The following is a 21,549-nucleotide window of genomic DNA, read 5'->3' as shown; positions in this document are numbered from 1 at the left end:
ATTCCAAAGCCATGATAAATGTGATGGTGGCAACAACCTGAGTAATCTTGGAAGTGAGCCCATGATCCCAGTTGAGCTTCAGGATAAGGACTGAACCCACAAGATGACTTGGTGGCCATACTGTAGAACACCTAGGTTCTCCAATCACAGACATTGTAAAAATTTATACATGTGTTTTTTTAAGGTTCTAAATATGTGGTAACTAGTTACAGATCATTTGAAACTCACACACAGAAGTGAAAGCTTTGGAAAAGAGGTCAGATCCTGCAACATTTGTAATATATTTCCTTTAGGCTCTTTTTTCTGCTTAAATTTATTTGGTATTTATATGTTATAGTTTACATATTTGTGAAGTTCATTTTGACATATTCATAAATAAATATAATGTAATTGTTCCATTTCAATCTCATTACCTCTATCTTTCCTGTTCTCCATCAGGACTGATTACCAGATTTTGACCTAGCATTCAAGTGAGATAGAATAAGACAGGGAAAAAAGGGAGGAAGGAAAAAGAGATGAGCATAGCTTCAGTCTGGCGGATCTTGGGAATGTTAGAAATAGGATTTGAAAACAGATAAAAGATTGAAAAGTGGGTGAAGATCACTGATCCTGCATGCAAACAATCATGTCCCTTTTAATATGGACCCTCGTCCCAGTCCCAGTTCTCACTTTCTCCAGCAGGGAGAGAAGATCAGCTCCCCAGTGCAGATCTGTTTCCATATCTTGTGGGTTCATGGTTCTGTACTTTGCAAGATGCATGTTGTATGATGGTGTGGTCTTTAATTCTTGAGACCTTTATGATATTTTCACTCCCTCCAAGTACTCAGAAAGGGAGTTCCGCATTTCCTCTGAGCAACCACAGTCCAGGTGTGCTGTTACTCAGACTCACCTCACCCCTGCAACTCCCTTATTTTCTAAAAATTCATTATTTTTGTGCTTTTGCTGACTGCTGCTGCACTAAGCTGGAATACAGTCTGCTCTTCTGTCCTTTGGTGGAGCTGCACAAATATTGATTCAATTCAAACAGTCAATATGATCTGGCTGCTATTCACTCACCACTGTCCTCCATAATTGTATAAGTTTTTACATACATAATAATGCAAACTCCATAAGGGATATAAACCACAATCCTATGAGAAGAACAAGTGGAAAAGGCATTTTTCCTTTGGAGGAGGAGGGAATCTTTAGAAATATCATGGATGAGTGTGTAGGAGAGAATCAACAATGCTAAAATTGCCATGAGTGTGACTACTGCTAAGGAAAATGTCATGAACTTTAGAAACTTTGTGTTGGTGCAAGCTATCAGTAGCAAAGGAGAAAAGTTCCAAATGGAGTGGTCAATAGTGTTGGAGTCACAGAGATTCAATTGGAGGCCCAAGATCACTAAGCAGACATAATGATAAAACTGGTCAGCCAGGAGCTGATTTTAAGACAGTTGCAGATTTCATGTTCATAATAGGTGTTGAAGTTTACACATTGCCACATAGTGATCATAGGGCATGTCAGACAGAAGAAAATATTCTGCTGATCCCATAAGGGATAAAAAAATAAATAAAAACAACAACCTGTGCCAGGCAAGAATTAGAAAATGATTGTGTCCCCAATAATAATGCTGGTCAGAAATCTAGGAATGCAGATTGTTGTAAACAAAATTTCTATGAAAGAGCAATTCCCTAGAAACAAATGCATAGGAGTCTTAAAATGAACTTTTGGTAGTGTTAATATAATCATGGTCATATTTAAACTCAATAAATATGTGATCAACATAAAGAAGAATATCAGAGCTTGCAACGCTAGGTCATCTGTAACTCACAGAAGAATTTCTAATTGATGTTTTATTTGGCATGGCCATGCTCAGAACTCTGGCATATTTATAGGTAAAATATGAAAAGTGAATGTCAACTAAACATACATATTCAAATACATTTTTGGTGCTCTCATTCATCATAAAAATATCACTAGACATATTCAACCAAAGTGGAAAAATAGCTGTCCCTCAGATGTGAATCATATCAGAGTGTGTTAGAGAGGGCAAGGATTAGTCTGTATTCTATCACTTTAAAAGACACATTTTAATCTCAGTTTTAATAGTGTCTCACATATATTTTATTACTTAGTTAACCAGGGTTTATAACAGTTAATTAAAAAGAGTAATGCTGATAACTGCCTAGCTTCATTGTGCTTGAGGATATTTTAAAATGTTGTCAAAATAAATTGTCATTTTAAATGTGGCAACTATACACAATGGAATATCACTCAGCAATAAAAGAGAATAGAATCATGGCATTTACAGGTAAATGGATGGAGTTAGAGAAGATAATGCTAAGTTAGTCAATCCCAAAAAAACAAAGGCCGAATGTTTTCTTTGATATAAGGAGGTTGATTCATAGTGGGATAGGGAGCAGGAGCATGGGAGGAATAGACGAACTCTAGATAGGGCAGAGAGGTTAGACGGGAAGGGAGGGGCATGGGGTTATTAATGATGGGCATAGATTTTAAATTGTAAGCTTTCTGTTTGTATCATGAATTGTCCTGCTTCAATTCCTTATTTTCTGTCTACTTCTTTTCTGGTGTGTTTGATATATATGTACTCACTCATTTTTAAATGAAAATATTATTTTAAATTCAAACTAAATTTAAAAATAAATAAATAAATAGATTGTTTTTGAAAAGTTAATGATCATAAACATAACCTTATTATTCAATCTTTGGAAATCATATTGTTTAGTCATAAGTCAATTTTTTAATGATTCTTGATCTAAATTCATAAAAATTAAATAAAATTTTATTTTATTTTTTTGCAAATTCAGTTAAATCTTTCTGCTCTTGCCATTATGAAAAATTGACCCTAATATTTCTTCTCTGACTGAAGTTCACACAAATCAACCTCAGCCCTTATACAAAAATAGTGTCCTGGTATAAAAGTTACAATTTTATTTCTCAAAACATCAATGACATAAAAGTGAAATAAATCAAATTAATATCATTAAGATTAATTTTCAGAATGAATTGGGCATAGCATTCCTATGTTCATATGTAAATGCATGACCAGTGTAACTCCACATCGTGTTCAACCATAAAAAAAAAAATCCTAATTAGAAAAAGTTATACTCCATGTATGTATAATATGTCAAAATAAACCCTACTATTATATATATATATATATATATATATATATATATATATATATATATATAAAATGAGCAAATAAAAAAGATTAATTTTCAGAAAGCCATTGTATAACAGCTTTTATAAAGTTCCTATTTGAAAAAGAATAATCTGATAGCTTTCTTTATTTTCAAAGGTGTGATAGAAAAGGAAATACATTAGAAACAAAATAATATATAATCATAGTATGAAAATATATAATAATTTGTTTTCCTCCTCCACCTTGTTTTACTTTCTAGTATAGAAAACATCTACTTAATCATTACTTTATGCCTCACAATCCTCCTCATGTGTTCTATTTTTTTGCAAGGAAAAAAATAGAACAACGAAATTGATATGCAAGAGAGGAATGCCACTTGCCCAAAGTAATATAACAGATAATGCAGCATCTCTTTTTGTCTTATACTATACCATTTCTAGTATTTGGCATGGACTCAGCTTCAATTTTATTTAACAAATGAATAAGTGAATTAATTATTTGTTTTAGCTCTATGGGATAAGCTCTGCATCCATGCAACAATTATTTTGAGTTGGTCAGTCCTGACTGACGTACAGACCAGTAGTGGTGTGTACCAACAAAATGGGAATTTTAGGTAATGAGAATCTTATAATCCAAATGAGGAAGGTACTCAGCATCTTGAGGACATTTTCCTGGGTTGCTAAGTCTTATGTACTGCTACCAATACTAAGAAAAGAGAGACAAGCTGAGAAAACCTTGAGGGAACCTTGAGGTTAGTGTGACTTAAAGGGTAGTCAAATTAGTTAGGAAGGGTGCACATGATGGTGAAATGGGGTAATTCCTGCTGTGTCTGTTATGTTTCTGTTAGATCCTGCCATAGAGGTTTAGCTAAGATGCTGCCTTCTTCTTCCTGAGGTGGGGTTGTAGCATTTTCAAACTCAGTTGTTACAAAAATTCAAGAAGATCTAGGCAGAGAAAATAATGCAAAATTTGACTTAGTGCCTTCATGATATACTTCAAAGAAATGAATTGTTAAGAGTTCCACAATTTTGAAAGATAAGTAACAATGTGGATGGAAATAGATATACTCATGTCTATGTCATTACAGTCACAAATCGAGCTCTTTTCTGATTATCTGTACTAACATAAAGAAATGTTTTAGATTGAAAAAGATTATTTTTATATATTTTGTCAAGTTTTTCTCTGTTGTACAGCTCCTCAGTTACTTAAAATTCAAAAGTTTTGCCCTTTGCCTTAAATTATCCATTTATCAACCCAAATTTCAATTGGTAATTACAAAACAGGTCCAAGGTGGCTATTGTTAGACTCCCTCATGGAAGCTTTTGGCAGGCTATGCTTTTAGTATGTAGCCAAGTTCATGAATGATTCATTCACTCACTCATGTAACCTACTTGCAATGTGCCACCTTTGAACTGCATATAAAAAGGGTTTGTGAGATGACTCAGGGACTAGGGACTGGCTAGGGATTGCTGATGCCTCTGAATTAAACACCTTCATTATCCCTAACTGTGCCTCACATCTTCCTTCAACTGCCAGAGTCCCAAACCTTCCTTCCTGGGCCTGAGCTCCCCTATGCCAATTGGTGTACTTGGCATGATCTTCCACAGGTGAGAGATGCATTGACTAGTGGACAGGAGGCCTTTCAGGACTGTGGGTTGGTTGCCATGGTTCCATTAAGATGGACTCCTGTGGAGAGTTGCAATAGGGCAGATAGGTTCCCTGTGAGCATACAGAAGATATTATAAGAAGTTAGCCTCCACCTATAAGATGATGTCACTTGGAAATCTAGTGGGTTTCATTTTTCTGATTGACCTGTGGGCAAACATGGATCTGGCAAGACAGACTGTGAACAAAGCACCAGAGCCCAGGCACCAGCCACAGCCAAGGAGGAAGGTAGCAGCAGTGGTATGGCTAGAATGAAGAAACAGCCTGAGAAGACACCCACATGGCCTCTGGGGTCACAGGATGGGTGTTTCTTACAGCTCTGAGAGCAAAATTTAATGCAGCTCTGTGAGAGACTGCCAAAATGAGAGAGTTGCAAGATAAGGAAGAGCCCTGGGATGCCAGAATACAGTTGCTGGAGGAGGATCTCCTCACCTTGAAAATAGCCCTTGGCATTCCCTCTAAAATCTGGAACAAGACAGGGATGCCCTCTATCACAACTTCTATTCAATATAGTTCTCGAAACACTGGCCAGAGCAATTAGACAGATGAAAGAAATTAAAGGCATAAAAATAGGAAAAGAAGAAATTAAATTATCACTATTTGCAGATGATATGATATTATATCTAACAGACCCAAAAGGGTCTACAAAGAAACTACTAGAGTTAATAAATGAATTCAGCAAAGTGGCAGGATATAAAATCAATACACATAAATCAAAGGCATTCCTGTATATCAGCGACAAATCTTCTGAAATGGAAATGAGGACAACCACCCCATTCACAATATCCTCAAAAAAAATAAAATACTTGGGAATCAACCTAACAAAAGAGGTGAAATATTTATACAATGAAAACTACAGAACCCTAAAGAGAGAAATAGAAGAAGACCTTAGAAGATGGAAAAATATACCCTGTTCATGGATAGGAAGAACTAACATCATCAAAATGGCGATATTACCCAAAGTTCTCTATAGGTTCAATGCAATGCCAATCAAAATCCCAAGGGCATTTCTTGTAGAAATGGATAAAGCAATTATGAAATTCATATGGAAAAACAAAAGACCCAGAATAGCAAAAGCAATTCTAAGCAGGAAGTGTGAGTCAGGCTGTATAGCGATATCAGATTTCGAACTATACTACAGAGCAATAGTAAAAAAAACAGCTTGGTACTGGCACCAAAACAGGCGGGAGGACCAATGGTACAGAATAGAGGACACAGAGACCAATCCACAAAATTACAACTATCTTATATTTGATAAAGGGGCTAAAAGCATGCAATGGAGAAAGGATAGCATCTTCAACAAATGGTGCTGGGAAAACTGGAAATCCATATGCAACAAAATGAAACTGAATCCCTTTCTCTCGTCATGCACAAAAGTTAACACAAAATGGATCAAAGAGCTTGATATCAAATCAGAGACTCTGCACCTGATAGAAGAAAAAGTTGGCTCCGATCTACATATTGTTGGGTCAGGCTCCAAATTCCTTAATAGGACACCCATAGCACAAGAGTTAATAACTAGAATCAACAAATGGGACTTATTTAAACTAAAAAATTTTTTCTCAGCAAGAGAAACAATACGAGAGGTAAATAGGGAGCCTACATCTTGGGAACAAATTTTTACTCCCCACACTTCAGATAGAGCCCTAATATCCAGAGTATACAAAGAACTCAAAAAATTAAACAATAAAAAAAAAAAAAATAACCCAATCAACAAATGGGCCAAAGACCTGAACAGACACTTCTCAGAGGAGGACATACAGTCAATCAACAAGTACATGAAAAAAAGCTCACCATCTCTGGCAGTCAGAGAAATGCAAATCAAAACCACCCTAAGATACCATCTCACTCCAGTAAGATTGGCAGCCATTTTGAAGTCAAACAACAACAAGTGCTGGCGAGGATGTGGGAAAAGGGTACTCTTATACATTGCTGGTGGGACTGCAAATTGGTGCGGCCAATTTGGAAAGCTGTATGGAGATTCCTGGGAAAGCTGGGAATGGAACCACCATTTGACCCAGCTATTGCCCTTCTCGGACTATTCCCTGAAGACCTTAAAAGAGCGTACTACAGGGATACTGCCACATCGATGTTCATAGCAGCAGAATTCACAATAGCTAGACTGTGGAACCAACCCAGATGCCCTTCAATAGATGAATGGATAAAAAATAAATGTGGCATTTATACACAACGGAGCATTACACAGCACTAAAAAATGACAAAATCATGGAATCTGCAGGGAAATGGATGTCATTAGAGCAGATTTTGCTAAGTGAAGCTAGCCAATCCCTAAAAAACAAATGCCAAATGTCTTCTTTGATATAAAGAGAGCAACTAAGAACAGAGCAGGGAGGAAGAGTAGGAGGAAAAGACTAACATTAAACAGAGACATGAGGTGGGAGGGAAAGGGAGAGAAAAGGGAAATTGCATGGAAATGGAAGGAGACCCTCATTGTTACACAAAATTACATATAAGTGGTTGTGAAGGGAATGGGGAAAAAAGAAGGAGAGAAATGAATTGTAGTAGATGGGGTAGAGAGAGAAGATGGGAGGGGAGGGGAGGGGGGATAGTAGAGGATAGGAAAGGTAGCAGAATACAGCAGTCACTAATATGGCATCATGTAAAAATGTGGATGTGTAACCGATGTGATTCTGCAATCTGTATTTGGGGTAAAAATGGGAGTTCATAACCCACTTGAATCTAATGTATGAAATATGATATGTCAAGAGCTTTGTAATGTTTTGAACAACCAATAAAAAAAAGAAAAGAAAATAGCCCTTGGCTTCCCTCAAATTCATGACGAAATCTGAGAAGAAGGAAAAAAATTAAGACCTGCAAGTCTGGCCAGTGATAATAAAGAAAATGAAACAGCAGTATCTGATGGCTCTAGTGGGCAGTCAGCAGGGCTGTCCCAGGTAACAAAGTTCATCATGTGCCTCCTGACAAGAAAAGTTGGTGAACTTGGGAAAATAATCTAGGCAGAGTTCAGTAGAGCCCCTGGCTATTTTGTTGGTACACGCGTGAAATTTAAAGATGAATGTATTATGTATGTGCCCTAAAAATGCAGAGCTTAGCATGCTTCCTTACAGCAGAGGTTGCAAAACTGTCAATGCTGGGGAGGTGTTTAGAGGAGCCAAGAGAGAGCCCAGGTGTGCTTGGGTGAGCCCAGGTGAGAACAGGAGTTGGCAAGGACAAGAAACTTCAGGAGGTGGTAAGGCCTATTACCTATGTAAGTGACCAGAAACAAGCCCATACCTTGGAGATAAGGCACTTATACTGTGCAATGCTTGGTACACTGATGACTTCATTTCTGGACAACCACCTGTGTGGTTTGTGGTAGCTATAGAGACAGAGAGACACACTGTCAAGTTTGATACTGGTACAGGACAAAATAGCCAGTGAACTGAGCTGAATAATATTTGAATGGTGGTAGCAAATGAAGTATCCTCCAGAGTGAGAGGTACTGAGAACTGTGCTGTGTAATGGGGTCAAGTTCTATGGCATCAGCTCTGGGAGCTAGGCCATCTGTTCCCAGGGGCTACAGGTGATTATATGGCATGTCACTGGTCATGCTCCCTTGACTAGTCCAGGGAATGCTAAAGCAGATGTTTTGGTTAGGGGGTGCAGTGATGGAAGAGGGTCCTTCCCATTTTTACCTGGTGGCATGGTTGCATAGCTCCTACAGCATGCAGATGTGAAAACTATGTGCAATGTAATCAATTGGGGACTGCCTTTAATGTGGAATGCTCTGGTAAGACACCTGCCAGGCATGTGGTTTGTGCTCATGAGTAACTATATATTCTACCACTTGGATCCAGGGACGGCCAGATAATGTGTGGATACATCCTCTCAACACAATGGCATGTTAACTACATCAGGCCTTTACTGAAGTCAGAGGGGCCATGTTTGCCTTGATGACAGCTACAAGCTCAATGTTTCCAAGCCCAGTTGTGAAGCAAATTGGTGTATTATCATTTATGCCCTGATAGAGTTGACGTGGGCCTTATACAGCTGGCCCATCACAATAAATAGGGATCAAGGTCCCCATTTCACAGGTCAGGATGTGCAATGATAGACAACTAAGGTAGATACAATGGAAGCTACAAATCATCCATAGCCTGCAGGCATCATAGAAGAATATGGTGGCTGCTTAAGGAAGGTCTTACAACTGCAGTCTACTCACATTGTATATAGGGGTGGGTATAGCATCTATGGGCAATTGGACAAGCTCTGAATCAGTATTCTCACTCAGGGGAGCAACTCCTGTGGAGGCTTTGCTGCAATGCACATTGGTCCCAATACAAATCCAGGTGAAAACAAAGGATGTTGTACTCAAGCCTGTGTTTGGGAAGCAACGAATTTTTTTTCCTCCCAATGGAGAAAATTGGGGGCAAACTGGATTGTCCCTGGCTCTGGAAAACAAAGACCCCAATCTTTTTGGGGTAGCCCTGCCAGTCTCATGGGGAAAAGGTATGGTGTTTGATCTCCTTGTGATATCATGGGTGACTAGTGAATGCCACCATCCTCCATGTACCTGTGCCTTGGCCAGGTCCTACAGATGGGACACAGATTTCAAAGGGCACATTCTTAATTTTCCCTTGTCCAGCTATGAGTTCCCTGATGCTGGTACACACAGAAACTGGTGAAGTTCAGGACCAAGCTGTATAAGTGTGGGAGCACCTCTCATGTAAGCCACCACAGGTAGCCACCGTGTTTTCCTGGGACTTGAAGATGGCATGCCTTCTCCCAGATGGGTGTGATTTACCTGTACTCTTGTCTGTAACTGCTTTGTCCTTTCATCTCTCGGTGTGCCCTTACCAACACCATTCGGAACTGGGTATACACCTACACCAGAGGAGCAAACACCTCTGTGTGCTGACTATGCAGCAAAGTGCCTGTGAGTTCTGCTGCCAGACTGCATTGTCAAATTCAGATTATGATCCTAGGCAATTAATTGTATATGGCTGGAAAAGACTTTTATTTCCACTTCAAAATGAGATGAAACTGGAAATGGTTTTTAGTAATCCTACATGGTGGGCCATGTTTTTTGGTTTTATGCTGTTAAAATTTGTACTTTTTTGTGGCTTATGGATGCAGGGCTTTGCCCCACTTCCTAAGGGATCATTGTGGGAGACTTCAAACATGTAGATTGTATGGTGAGGGGTAGATTGTAGGTCAGGCTCAAGATACTATAATTAGAATCCCTCCTAGAGATTTCCCATGGGATGTTTTTAGCATGCATCGAAATTCATGAACACCCTGATTAAGTGTATGTACCCAGGGTCATAATCATGTGCCTGTGAGCATGCACTCACTTATGTAACCTGTTAGCAATGTGCCTTCTTTTTTGGCCTGCATATAAAAAGGGCCTATGGAGTGACTCCTGGGATGAGGGGCTGCCTAGGGCCTGCTGTCACCTCTGAATAATGCATGTCTACTATCCGGACTGTGTCTTGCACCTTCTTTGAAATGCAGGAGCCATGACTCTTCCTTCTCAGATCTGAGCCTCAACCTAACAGCAAGAATGAGAAAAATCCAAATCAGCCTACAATAGTTTTTGTTTTCACTTTTTTGAATTTATACTCCATGTGTTTCATGACTTCTCTGAAATTATTCAATGATACATGAATTGGAAAATATTCTTGTCCATAAGAAATAGTCGTGTGTGTGTGTGTGTGTGTGTGTGTGTGTGTGTGTGTGTGTGTTTTAATATAATGTTACAGGAGTTTGTTTTGGAGGGGAACATAATCAACATATCTCTGGAGACAGAACAAGGGCATATACAGCACAATCAATTTGGACAACACTTTACTGAGATTACCTCTGAAAAACATCTACTGGAACAGAGTAATATCGTCAGTTATTTTAGGGACCACTAGGTATTGGAGGAATATAGAATTTCATCAATCATGCCAGTCTTTGCATGGAACAAAGAGGATGATTGTTGAAATGACTGCTTGATAAATGAGTTTTGAAGTTAATCTTCCAATTACTATTTTAAATGAAGAGATTCATCTTGGTTCTTAGTAAGTTTCAATGAGAAAATATGGATTTTGAGAATGAAGCAGTGGCCTAAAAGAAATGCCAGAGATACCACAGCACAAATAAAGATGAAGAAATACTTTTCTGGGTAGAACTGATGTTCTTTTGGGAAGAAGTACATTCTAGTTGAATGCATTTACAAATTACTGAATGTGTCTTGAATGCATGTCATTTGAGGAGTTAGAGAGAACAGATGAAAAGAGGCACATGAGACTGGATATTTTCTGATTTAATCTGTTATAGGTCATTAGCATAATAAATTCAGGTTTCAATTAAGAGTCATGGGAATGCCAGATAATGCGGTTCATGTTCTACCATGATACTCAGCTAAAACAGCATATGTAACTTTGAATAACAGGGAGCATTTTGATGGCTGGTTGTCATGAGTATGGTAAAAATGTTTTCAGATAATGAGGCAAGTGGTAAAGGCCAGATAAAACCTAATAACTTGAATGTACCTAAAGAAGCTTCCTCAGCCTGGTGCTAATATCAGCCACCGAATTCCTCACCTTTGACCAGTGGGAATGCACATTAAAAATAAATAAAATGTCTTTTGCTTTATTTTTATTTCTTTTCTTTCCATTTTTGTTTTTATAAACATTCACATTAAAGAAAGTGTACAGAGCTAAATCTCTGAAAAACATCTCCTGGAAAAGAGTAATTCTGTCAATTATGTTAAGGCCACTGCTTCATGAAAATTAATGAGAAGTGGGAAAATGCTAAAATTAGCTATCACTAAAATTCAAAACATATACTGTAGATGACAGAAAAATAAGAGTGGGGACTCAAGGGTCAGTCCCTCCACTGAAGAAACCATTAAGATGGCAAAACTGACAGAATCAATTTTTAAAAACCATTCCATTATCTAATAAAACATCTCTCAGCAGTTAGAGGAGAGGCTAAGGAAGAAAAGACAACAAAAGCTTGGGAAGAAAATTCCCTAGAGACAATAGCTGACATTCCTGGGGCAGTTTCCTGGCCCTAGAAAACTAATATAAAACTTGTAGTTAAATTACTACTGCATTGCATGGTTTGTTGTTGTTCATTTTCTCCAGCCTGGAGGTTTTCAGAGGGACAGGTATGGAGGATAATCTCTGTTTCAATGACCTTGAACTGGAGTCTGTTTTTAGGTGGTAGATTTGGCTACTGAGAAATTTACAGATATATACTTCCTGTAGCTGCCTGAGATGAAGGACAATGAATGGGATAAGCAGAGGATCTACCCAGAGGACTAGGAAAAGAGAGGCTTAGGATGGATCTCCTTGGGGGAAAATAGCTCATAAGACCCATCTTATAAACAACATAGGCAGGAGTGAAACATCCTTCCCAAGGCCAAAAACTTGTTGGTAAAGACCTGGGTCTCCTGCACTTTCACATCTAGCAGAGGTGTGTGCTCCTTGAAGCAGGAGGCAAATGTTAAGGTGCAATTGGAGGCAGTTTGACTTAGGGTTGGAAGTCCTCATCTGAGAGTCAAGATTCAGAACCAGGAAAAATTTATTGATTTTTCTCTTTAGCTTCAGACATTAGAAGAAAGAAACAAACAAAAAGCTCAAGCCACTCACTGACTAATGAGATAGAAAAATAGGGACTTTTCTGATCACACTTGATAGTGAATACACTATTATTAAAAGTAGTTTCTTAAAGTCTGTAAATCAACAAATAAAGCAACAATTGGTTGAGAGGAAAGATTCTGACTTCCAGAATAACCACATTATACTATAAAAAATGTTCACATTTTAGAAACAGTGACAAGGCTTATAACTGATGTGATTCTGCAATCTGTATATGGGGTAAAAATGGGAGTTCATAACCCAATTGAATCAAATGTATGAAATATGATATGTCAAGAGCTATGTAATGTTTTGAACAACTAATAATAATAATATAAATAAATAAATAAATATATAAGAAATTATGGTCTATTCACTGGACATTGGTAGTGGCAAACATAGAAGAAAGAAATTGACAGGATCTGACCCTCAGAAAATGAAGACATTGAACATACTAGATGATGACTTCTTCTTCAGGGTCTAATTGTGTTCAAAGAGTTCAGTTAAACTATGGAGTAAGAACATCAAGAAATCAGAAGAATGAAAAATATATGGAACGTATCAATCAAGTGATCAAAAAATCAGATAGAAATTTTTGAATCTGCAAGGTATAATAACTAATATGAAAAATCAGAAGACTTCAAAAGCAGATTTTAGCACCCATGGAAAGAATCAATAATCAAATATGGGATAATTAAAATAATCCTGTCAGAAGTGACCCATAAAATAAATGAAAAAAAAAGGAACACAGTCTACTGGACTTACAGGACAGTATCAAGTGTACCTAAATATGTATTTTGAGAAACCCAGAAGAAAATAGAAAGGGGCAAAGAGAGTATTTCAAGAAATCATCTTTAGAATTCCCAAATTTGAGGGGAAATATGGATTTACATATCCAGAAGTTCACTGAATTCCATCCAGTTAGGAAAAACTCAGAGAAAAGTGCAGTGAGATACTTTAAAATCCAGTGTCTGAAGTCATACAATTTCTGGTTATTTATTACCCCAGCTCTTAGAAATGAAAATATTGACAGGTAGAAGTAGTACACACCTGAAGGCCAGCTACTCTGGAATTGAAGGTAGAAGATTGTAAATCCAAGATGAATTTTCTTAATTTAGCAAGTCCCTATCTCAAAAGGAAAACAAATTCTTTTGAGGTTGGGAAATATTGCTCAATGAGAGTACCAATGGTAGAGCTTCCCTGTGTTCAATACCCAGACCTGCAAATAAAGAAAGGAAGGAAGAAAGAAAAACAGAAAGCAAGGAGGAAGGAAGAAAGAAAGGGATATATTTCCTAACAGTTGTACTGATTTTCACTTATTGAGTTATGAAATAAACTTATGCAGATAAATTTTGATTGATTCAGACTATCAAATTTTGCCCAATCTATCAATATCTTCCGTCTCTCTATATATATTTCTATATATCTCTATATTTTTGCATAATGTGTACATATACTATATGTATAATATTAAGATTTATTATGCCATTTAACATTTACATTTCTTTTCTACATTGCAGATATTCTCCTTTGCATTTCAGCTGGAATATTTTAGCCTTAGAAAAAGTCTCATATTTTGTCATTTCTTTGTCAATTGTGTCCTCCTATTGGAATTCATAGACAAACAAAATAATTATGTTTAGTTTTATTATGCATATCATAATATATTACCAATGATTGGCATGCTCTTATTTGAAGAAAAAATTTGGTATGATGTCACCTATCTGGTTGTTATTTACAAGACAAAATAAGGTGTAAGAGTTTATAATGATGAGAATATATTATTTAAAAAGGCAGAAATTTTCAATAATATGTATATATTGAAAAAAGGTCACGAGTACAGCAAATACACTTTTTTTCAATAACCTAAATTTTTGTAACGCAGGATACAGCCACAGTAGTAAGCTTTTCAAAATCCTCATAGGCAGTCATTGAACAATAAATTATCCAAACATAATAAAACTGATTTTATTTGAAATTAATCTAACAACTATTCAAAACACCTGTTATCAGATTTAAAGTTGGAAAAGAGCAGATTGAATTACAACTTGGTCCTACTGCGGTGAATTGCAAACATTGCCTTCTTATGAACTTAAGTTTGGATAAAATCAACAAAACCATTGTATAAAAATAAATCGTGTGAATAAAATTTGCAATAAAGTCTACTGTATGCTTTATTATTATTATTATTATTATTATTATTATTATTATTATTATTATTTTCAGTTGCACTACAAAATTTATGTCTTAGCATTTTCGGATAAACACGTCATTGTTACATATTTAGCAGCACATCTTTTCTCTATTCCTATAAGCACTGAAGGAGCTATACTTCAGAGTACCATACTGCTTAAGTCATATCTACATCAATAGGTGCAAAGCAAACTCATCCTTACACGGAATCTCTAAAGTGACTACTGGAAAAATAAAAGGCCTAGTCAAGCAAAGAAAGAAATGAACACAGAATTCTGGAATGCCTAGAAAACTCAACTCTTTGATGCTTAAGAAGAGATCTCAGTGAACGTCCCAATTCTAAAAGAAGTTGCTATCAATTTAGCAGAACATTTCTTGTAAGCACATGAAGTCAATATTTTTTTGCCAAGAAATATGGATGTTTTAAATACTCATACTTTCAGAAAAAAACTGTTAATTTTAATTTGTTTTTGATTATACATATTTTTCTTTCTCTAGATACTTGTTAGAAAGACTCCTTGTTTTCATTGAGAAGAAAAAAGAAATGAAATGGTGAGAATTTGAATGAATACAAAAGGCAGTGTTACACAGTCTATGAAATGATATCATCTGTGCATGCATTTCTGTAGAAGAATATTGTAAAGTGGTGAATGATGAATACTGCACAAAATTTTCTTCTTACAAGTTTGAAACTATAATTAACAAATTGTAGAGGAAAGGTTTATACCAAACTGTGAATATTTTAAACATTCCTAATTCCACATTCTCCAAAGTGTGTGTGTGTGTGCACGCGCGCGTACGTGTGTGTGTGTGTATATATAAAGAATAACATCATACAAACACAGGAATACAATTTAAGGCATCATCGGTGAATCAGAATTTTGAGAACTGAAAGGATGATAGAATGCAAAACGGTTTAAGCTGACATAAAAATAAAAGAAGATAACATCACATTCAACAATACCAAAGGCAAGACAGGTTCTTTCCAAAAACAAACTATCAAACAAGCCCTCCACAAAAAAAAAAAAAAAAAAAAAAACCCTCTAGGGTGATATCCGGACTCAGAATTGGCAAATTAAAAGAAAACAACAGGTTATGGTGTCAACCATCAGTGTAGTTCATTAAAGATGTATCCTGGTGAGAATACTGGGAACTGCTAGAAATCTCAAAGTCACTCTTGCTGGAACTTTGAAATTAGAGTAAAAAAGCATTAAACAACATACACTATGACAATGAAGGATTTAATTCACAAAAAGATACAAGCTCTATGAAATAAATAACAGAAGACAATATACATGATACAGGAACCATCGGAGAGAGAAGAAGATATAGAAACATACTAGAAGACATTTACTCACAGAAGAGTTTACGCTAGCCCTCTGCTTATGCCCTTGGAAAAGTAATTTTCACAGTGGCTTGATGATCATTATTAAGCTTCAGCTTCATGCTCAAAGGAAAGTTCTTCAGTGATCCTAAAACCTGAATTTTGGAATTTTCATTAAATGTCATTCTCATTTAACATCAAAAATTTCATACTTAGGAAATTTTCAGGACATGTAAATGTAAAATGATAACTGTGCCAAGTGAGATCAAAATGGAAAGATAAAGCACACAACCTTCAGGAACAGGCCATTGATTAGGGAGTGGATGCCCAAATACCACAATGTTGATACAGCATTGCCTATGAGGTTCCTTTAATGTCCAGGCAATGAATTTCTGTACCTTAAAACTTGTTTGACAAACATTTCTTGGCCAAGTTTTTAAAGGATTGTTTGACCTGCTGGTTCCTTAGGGAGTAAATAAAAGGATTTAACATTGGGGCAACAGAGGTATTGAGCACAGCGATGCCCTTGGTCAACTCTTCTCCTTCTTTGGCTGAAGTTTTGACATACATGAAAATGCAGCTTCCATAAGAAATGGAGACAACAATCATGTGTGAGGAGCAAGTGGAAAAGGCCTTTTTCCTTTGCTCAGCAGAGGGGATCCTCAGAATTGTTTTAATGATGAACACATAGGACAGAATCACTAATGTTAAGGTTGTAATAAGCGTTAATATGGCCAGGATAAATGCCAAGAGCTCTAGGAAGGATGTGTCTGTGCAGGAGATCAGGAACAAAGGAGAGGAGTCACAGGTAAAGTGGTCAATGATGTTGGAGTCACAGAAATCCAGTTGTAGTCCCATGATCACAGGTGGAAAGATGATGAGAAAGCCAGCCAGCCAAGAACCAAGGACAAGCAGGGTGCAGACCCTGCTGTTCATTATTGTTGTGTAGTGCAGAGGCTTGCAGATAGCCACATAACGGTCATAGGACATCGCAGTCAAAAGGAAAAATTCTGTTGCACCAAGCAGTATGAGGAAAAACACCTGGGCCATGCAAGAATTATAGGAAATGGTCTTATCCCCTGTTGTTATGCTGACCAGGTATCTAGGAATAGAAACTGTGGTGAATGAGATTTCTAGGAAAGAGAAATTCCTGAGGAAGTAATACATGGGTGTTTTCAGGTGCAAGTCTACCAGAGTGAGGGTGACAATTGTTAAGTTTCCAGTAATGCTCAGTATGTAGGTGAAAAATAGGAATAGAAAAATGAAAATATTGAGCTTTGGGTCATCTGTTAATCCCAGAAGAATGAACTCACTTTCAAATGTTTGATTTTTCATTTCATACTGTTCACTTCTTCCAAGGGTAAAAATGAAAATTGGAAACAATCCTTTAATGAGTTTAAGACTACATTTTAATCACATCCCCTGAGTTAGAAAACACAAAAGGACTGTAAAGAAACAGCAAATTAATCATTAAGATGTACTAAAAACTGAAAATATACATTAACCACAATAAAATAGTCTATATCTGTTACCTACCTTATACATCCCCAGCTATTTAATATAAAGTTAGTTTCTTGATAGGTTTAATAAGATCATCTGCATAAGAAAATTATACTTATCAAATGTGCCCTATATTTCTTTAAATAGCTGACTATATTTGTGTAAAAACTAAGAAGAAAATCTTAAAATGTAAAATACTCTTTTGTTGTTAAAGTGCTATTCCCATAAGCACATGTTTTGAATTTCTGAACATGAAACATTTTGAAGTGTGCTTCTTAATTTTCCATGATACTAAATATCACTCTTACCACTATAGAGAATTAATAATTTCACAAATAAATCAGGATAATGAAAAGTATTATTTACCTAATTCTAAAGAAATAAACTCAGAATTTTGAAAAGTATTAAAGCTTTTCCTTTCTGAATTAAATAATAATTTACCACAGTATAGATGAGTTTCGGAGGGCCCAAGTTAACTAATGTATGTTATACAATAATTAGAAAGGGAAACAAATAAAGGAAGACATAAAAAATGCACTTACATTGAGATAATCCCACATGGTAGCAGTTTAACACTGAAACCCAAACGCTAGGTTGCTTTTCTTTGAGTGACAATGTTTGATGCTTTATTTTCATATCTTTGCATACACTTTATTTTCATATCTTTGCATACACTTTTCAGCTTGTGCCTATCTCTGATATTCTTGCATAATGACAAACTTATGTAGCATATTGATGAAATTCGGGCTGATGATCTTTGCTATATATAGTGAACATGCTGTAGGAATTACTCCATTAGAAAAATCTATTGCTAACATCAAAGAGGCTCGGATGGGATGGGGACATGGTGTCAAGTACTCAGAGAAAGTTCTACAACCAGACCTAAGTATCCAAGAAGTCCTGTTGTTTATGGTCTGGGAAAGAGTTTGTGACCTTCGGAGAAATCTGGTGTCCTGGGCAGTGGCAGAAGCTCTCCTTGCAGTCCCAAGTAGTCAATTCGTGTTTAGTCCAAAAATCTGAAATATAGATAGCATTACAAAATTGTCATTGAGTAAAAGTGTCTCTGGTATCAATTTATTTTTTAGGAAGAGAATTGTGAGTTTTGGAACTATGAGCTTTGGAGATGGCAGTAGAGAAATGGACAGTTTAGCACTTGTTACAGAGAAGAATTTCAGAGCCAGAGATCATGTTTTCATAAAATATGAAAAAGCTATTAGACAATAAGAATGAAAAAGGGAGGAATGAAGAAAAGAAAAAAGAAGGGCAAAAAGAGATAGGGAGGAAGAGAGAGAGAATGATGAGCAAGGAAAAAGCAGGAAAGAAAAAAAATGGAATTCTTTCAATATTTTTGGGCAGTACTTACAGAGAAATAGAGGTGATAAAGGTGTAAATTTTCCTTTTCAATTAACTGAAACTTAGTACCTAATCAAGATACGTCCCATATAATGAATAAGATTCAAGGATCAATAGCTGTGGAAAACAGGTGAACTTCATGGCATATGAAATAAAATTATTGAGAGGATTAACAGTAAAGGACTATCCCAGGATGTACCATCCAAGACCAGGTATTTAGTATCTTGTTTGCCAAAATTTCTTTAAAATAAACAGAGTCCTGACCCTAGAAGCTAGTAAACCTGAAATACATTTTACTTGGCTCTCGGCAAGTAATGTTTAAAGAAAGATGTGTTATATATATTTTTTTACTTTGTTAACCTTCCATAAGAAAACTTGGTTTCAAAAATATTCTTTTTTAAATAGACAAACTGGTTTTATCTGCTTTTTTTATTGTTTACTACTCCAAAATGACACAGGGGATTCTTGTTGGAGACCAGAACTGAAATGTCTCTGGAGAGCATGGTACTGATGAGAGCACCCTAAAGAAAAGCTGAGTAATTTTAATTAGGCACTTTTAGAAATTATGTTTTTTTCTCAACATTAAATAACATAAAATTGCCCAATGCTAGCAACATCAATGAAGAAATGACAGTCTTGAGTTACTTTGGACTTCATATTGTCAATCTTATTTTTTTAACCTGAAACAAATGTCTGCCACATAATATAATCTCATTTCATAGAAACATATCAAAAAGCAGAAAATAGCAAGAGGAGATACCATAAGAATATTGTGTTAGTCAGCTGTTGGTTACTCTGACCAAAATAACCAACAGGAACAATTTGAGGGTAGAATATTTGTTTGGATGACAATTTCATAGGTTCAGACCATGGTTGGTTGATGCCATTGCTGGGGTCTGAAGTGAGATGGTGCATCATGGCAGAAGGATGTGGTGGGGAAGAGCTGCTGACTTCCTGGCAAACAGAGAATATATATATATATATACATATATATGTATATCTGTGTGTTTGTGTGTGTTAGGGAGGGAGTGTATCCAGGCACTGAGGACAAAATATAAACTCCAAAGCCATGCCTCCAGTGACCTACTTTCTCCCCACACCCCATTCACTTATATAATAACCTCCCAGGTAATCTTTTCAAATTAGGATGACCTCATTTGTTCACCACTCTCATACACTGATCATTTTGTATCTCAATATTTTTCACTGATTTAGGAGCTTTTTGCAGACATCTCATATAAAAACCACAACAAATATTAACTGTGCCATTCAGATTATTATTTGTTGATTGAAAAAAAATTGACTATATATTTTAGGCTAGATTAAGTTAGTAGATAGGCACATCAGCAAGTTATAATGAAAACTAAGAATATAATATAAGCATAAAACTCATGAAATTGATCTCTTAAAAAAATCAAATATTGTTTTTTCTGTACTCTGTATGGGTAAATATGTGAAAATACACTCTACGGGCACGTGTATCTAAAAAAGAACAAATAAAAAATATCATTCCTTTCACATTAGAAATCAAACAAGCTAAATTTATGTGCTGCTTTTATTGTCTGTCTGATTTTTCTGTTGGACAATTTAGGATCTGGTACATTGTTCCAACTACTGAATTCTTCGAGTACAGTATGTTTGATAGGTATGCTCATTTGGAATTGTTTTTGTTCTTAGAATTGTGTTGTATCTACATGGATGTTCTACCACAGATAAATCTATGGAAATGAAGGAAAAATACTGGTGACTTAGATGAATTGGCTTATTTTAAAAGAATGTTAAATGAAGGACAGGATTTTTCTAACCGAAAAAATGTATCTCCCCACTTTACTGCTTTTTAATTGATTCTTTTTAGTTATATATAATGTTAGGGTTCATTTTGACATAGTATGAAAGAATGGAATATAATTTTCTCTAATTCAGTCCCCCCTGTTTCCCATTTTCATTCCCTCCTCTCCCCCACTTCCCTTTTCTCTACTGATTTTTCTGTAATTGCCTTAGAGCAGCAAGATACAATGACAACTGAGAGTATAATATAAACATAAAGCTCATGAAATTGGCAAATGAAAAAAATCTCCTTAAGTATTGTTTCTTTCACAGTAAAAAATAAAGCAATCAAAGTTTATGGGCTTGTTGTGACCTGCCCAGTCTTAGTAACCAGTGAGAGGTAAAGGGGGTTTAAGAAAGACAAATACTTATAGAGAGAAAGCTGAGACCAGGTGGGACATTGGCCTCTGATGGAGGGACAATGACATAGAGCTAGTCCAACACATTTATTGTATAGGTTTTTAATATCAATAGGTTATTTGTGGGAAGATTTCTGCAAAGCAGACAGGTCTGCAGGTCACAGCACTTGTGAGAAATTGTGTTTATTACCTTATTGTGCTCAAAATTCTCTATCTGCAGAATCTGGTGTTTGAGCGTAAGGTCAAGACTGATATAGTTCTGTATCTTTGCACAAAGCCTTCTCAGGAAGAGTATCACCATATCAACTGAACAATCTTGTCCTTCAACTTTGCACAGAAAGTTCCCAACACAAGCACAGCCACAGCCATGAGGCATTCAGAGACTATGATCCAAGTCACTGCTCTTTACATCTTTTATTATCTTTGTCAGATTTTTTCCTATTGGATGATTTGGTGTCTGTTACATTGTTTCAACTACTAAACGATTTGATTACAGTATGTTTGGCACATATGCTGAATTGAAATTATTTTTGTTCTTCAAATTATTTTTGTGTCTACCTAGATTTGCTATGGCAGAAAATATATGGG

At 36.2% G+C, this 21,549-nt stretch overlaps 1 protein-coding gene across 1 annotated transcript; it reads right to left on the bottom strand.

The window, feature by feature from the left end:
* Positions 1–16,321: 16,321 nt before the first annotated feature.
* On the bottom strand, positions 16,322–17,257 carry LOC114086329 (olfactory receptor 6C76-like). Its single transcript, XM_027927566.2, has one exon. It carries the CDS (start codon positions 17,255–17,257, stop codon positions 16,322–16,324), a length of 936 nt encoding a protein of 311 aa, XP_027783367.1.
* Positions 17,258–21,549: the final 4,292 nt, after the last annotated feature.

Source organism: Marmota flaviventris, chromosome 3, assembly GCF_047511675.1.
Source record: "Marmota flaviventris isolate mMarFla1 chromosome 3, mMarFla1.hap1, whole genome shotgun sequence".
NCBI lineage: Eukaryota > Metazoa > Chordata > Mammalia > Rodentia > Sciuridae > Marmota > Marmota flaviventris.
The sequence above is the reverse complement of the archived record's forward strand: the minus strand, read 5'-3'. Positions and strand labels throughout refer to the sequence as shown.

Bases quoted from the DNA above. Each gene is read 5' to 3' on its own strand.
- LOC114086329 (XM_027927566.2), bottom strand. From the start codon at position 17,257: ATGAAAAATCAAACATTTGAAAGTGAGTTCATTCTTCTGGGATTAACA.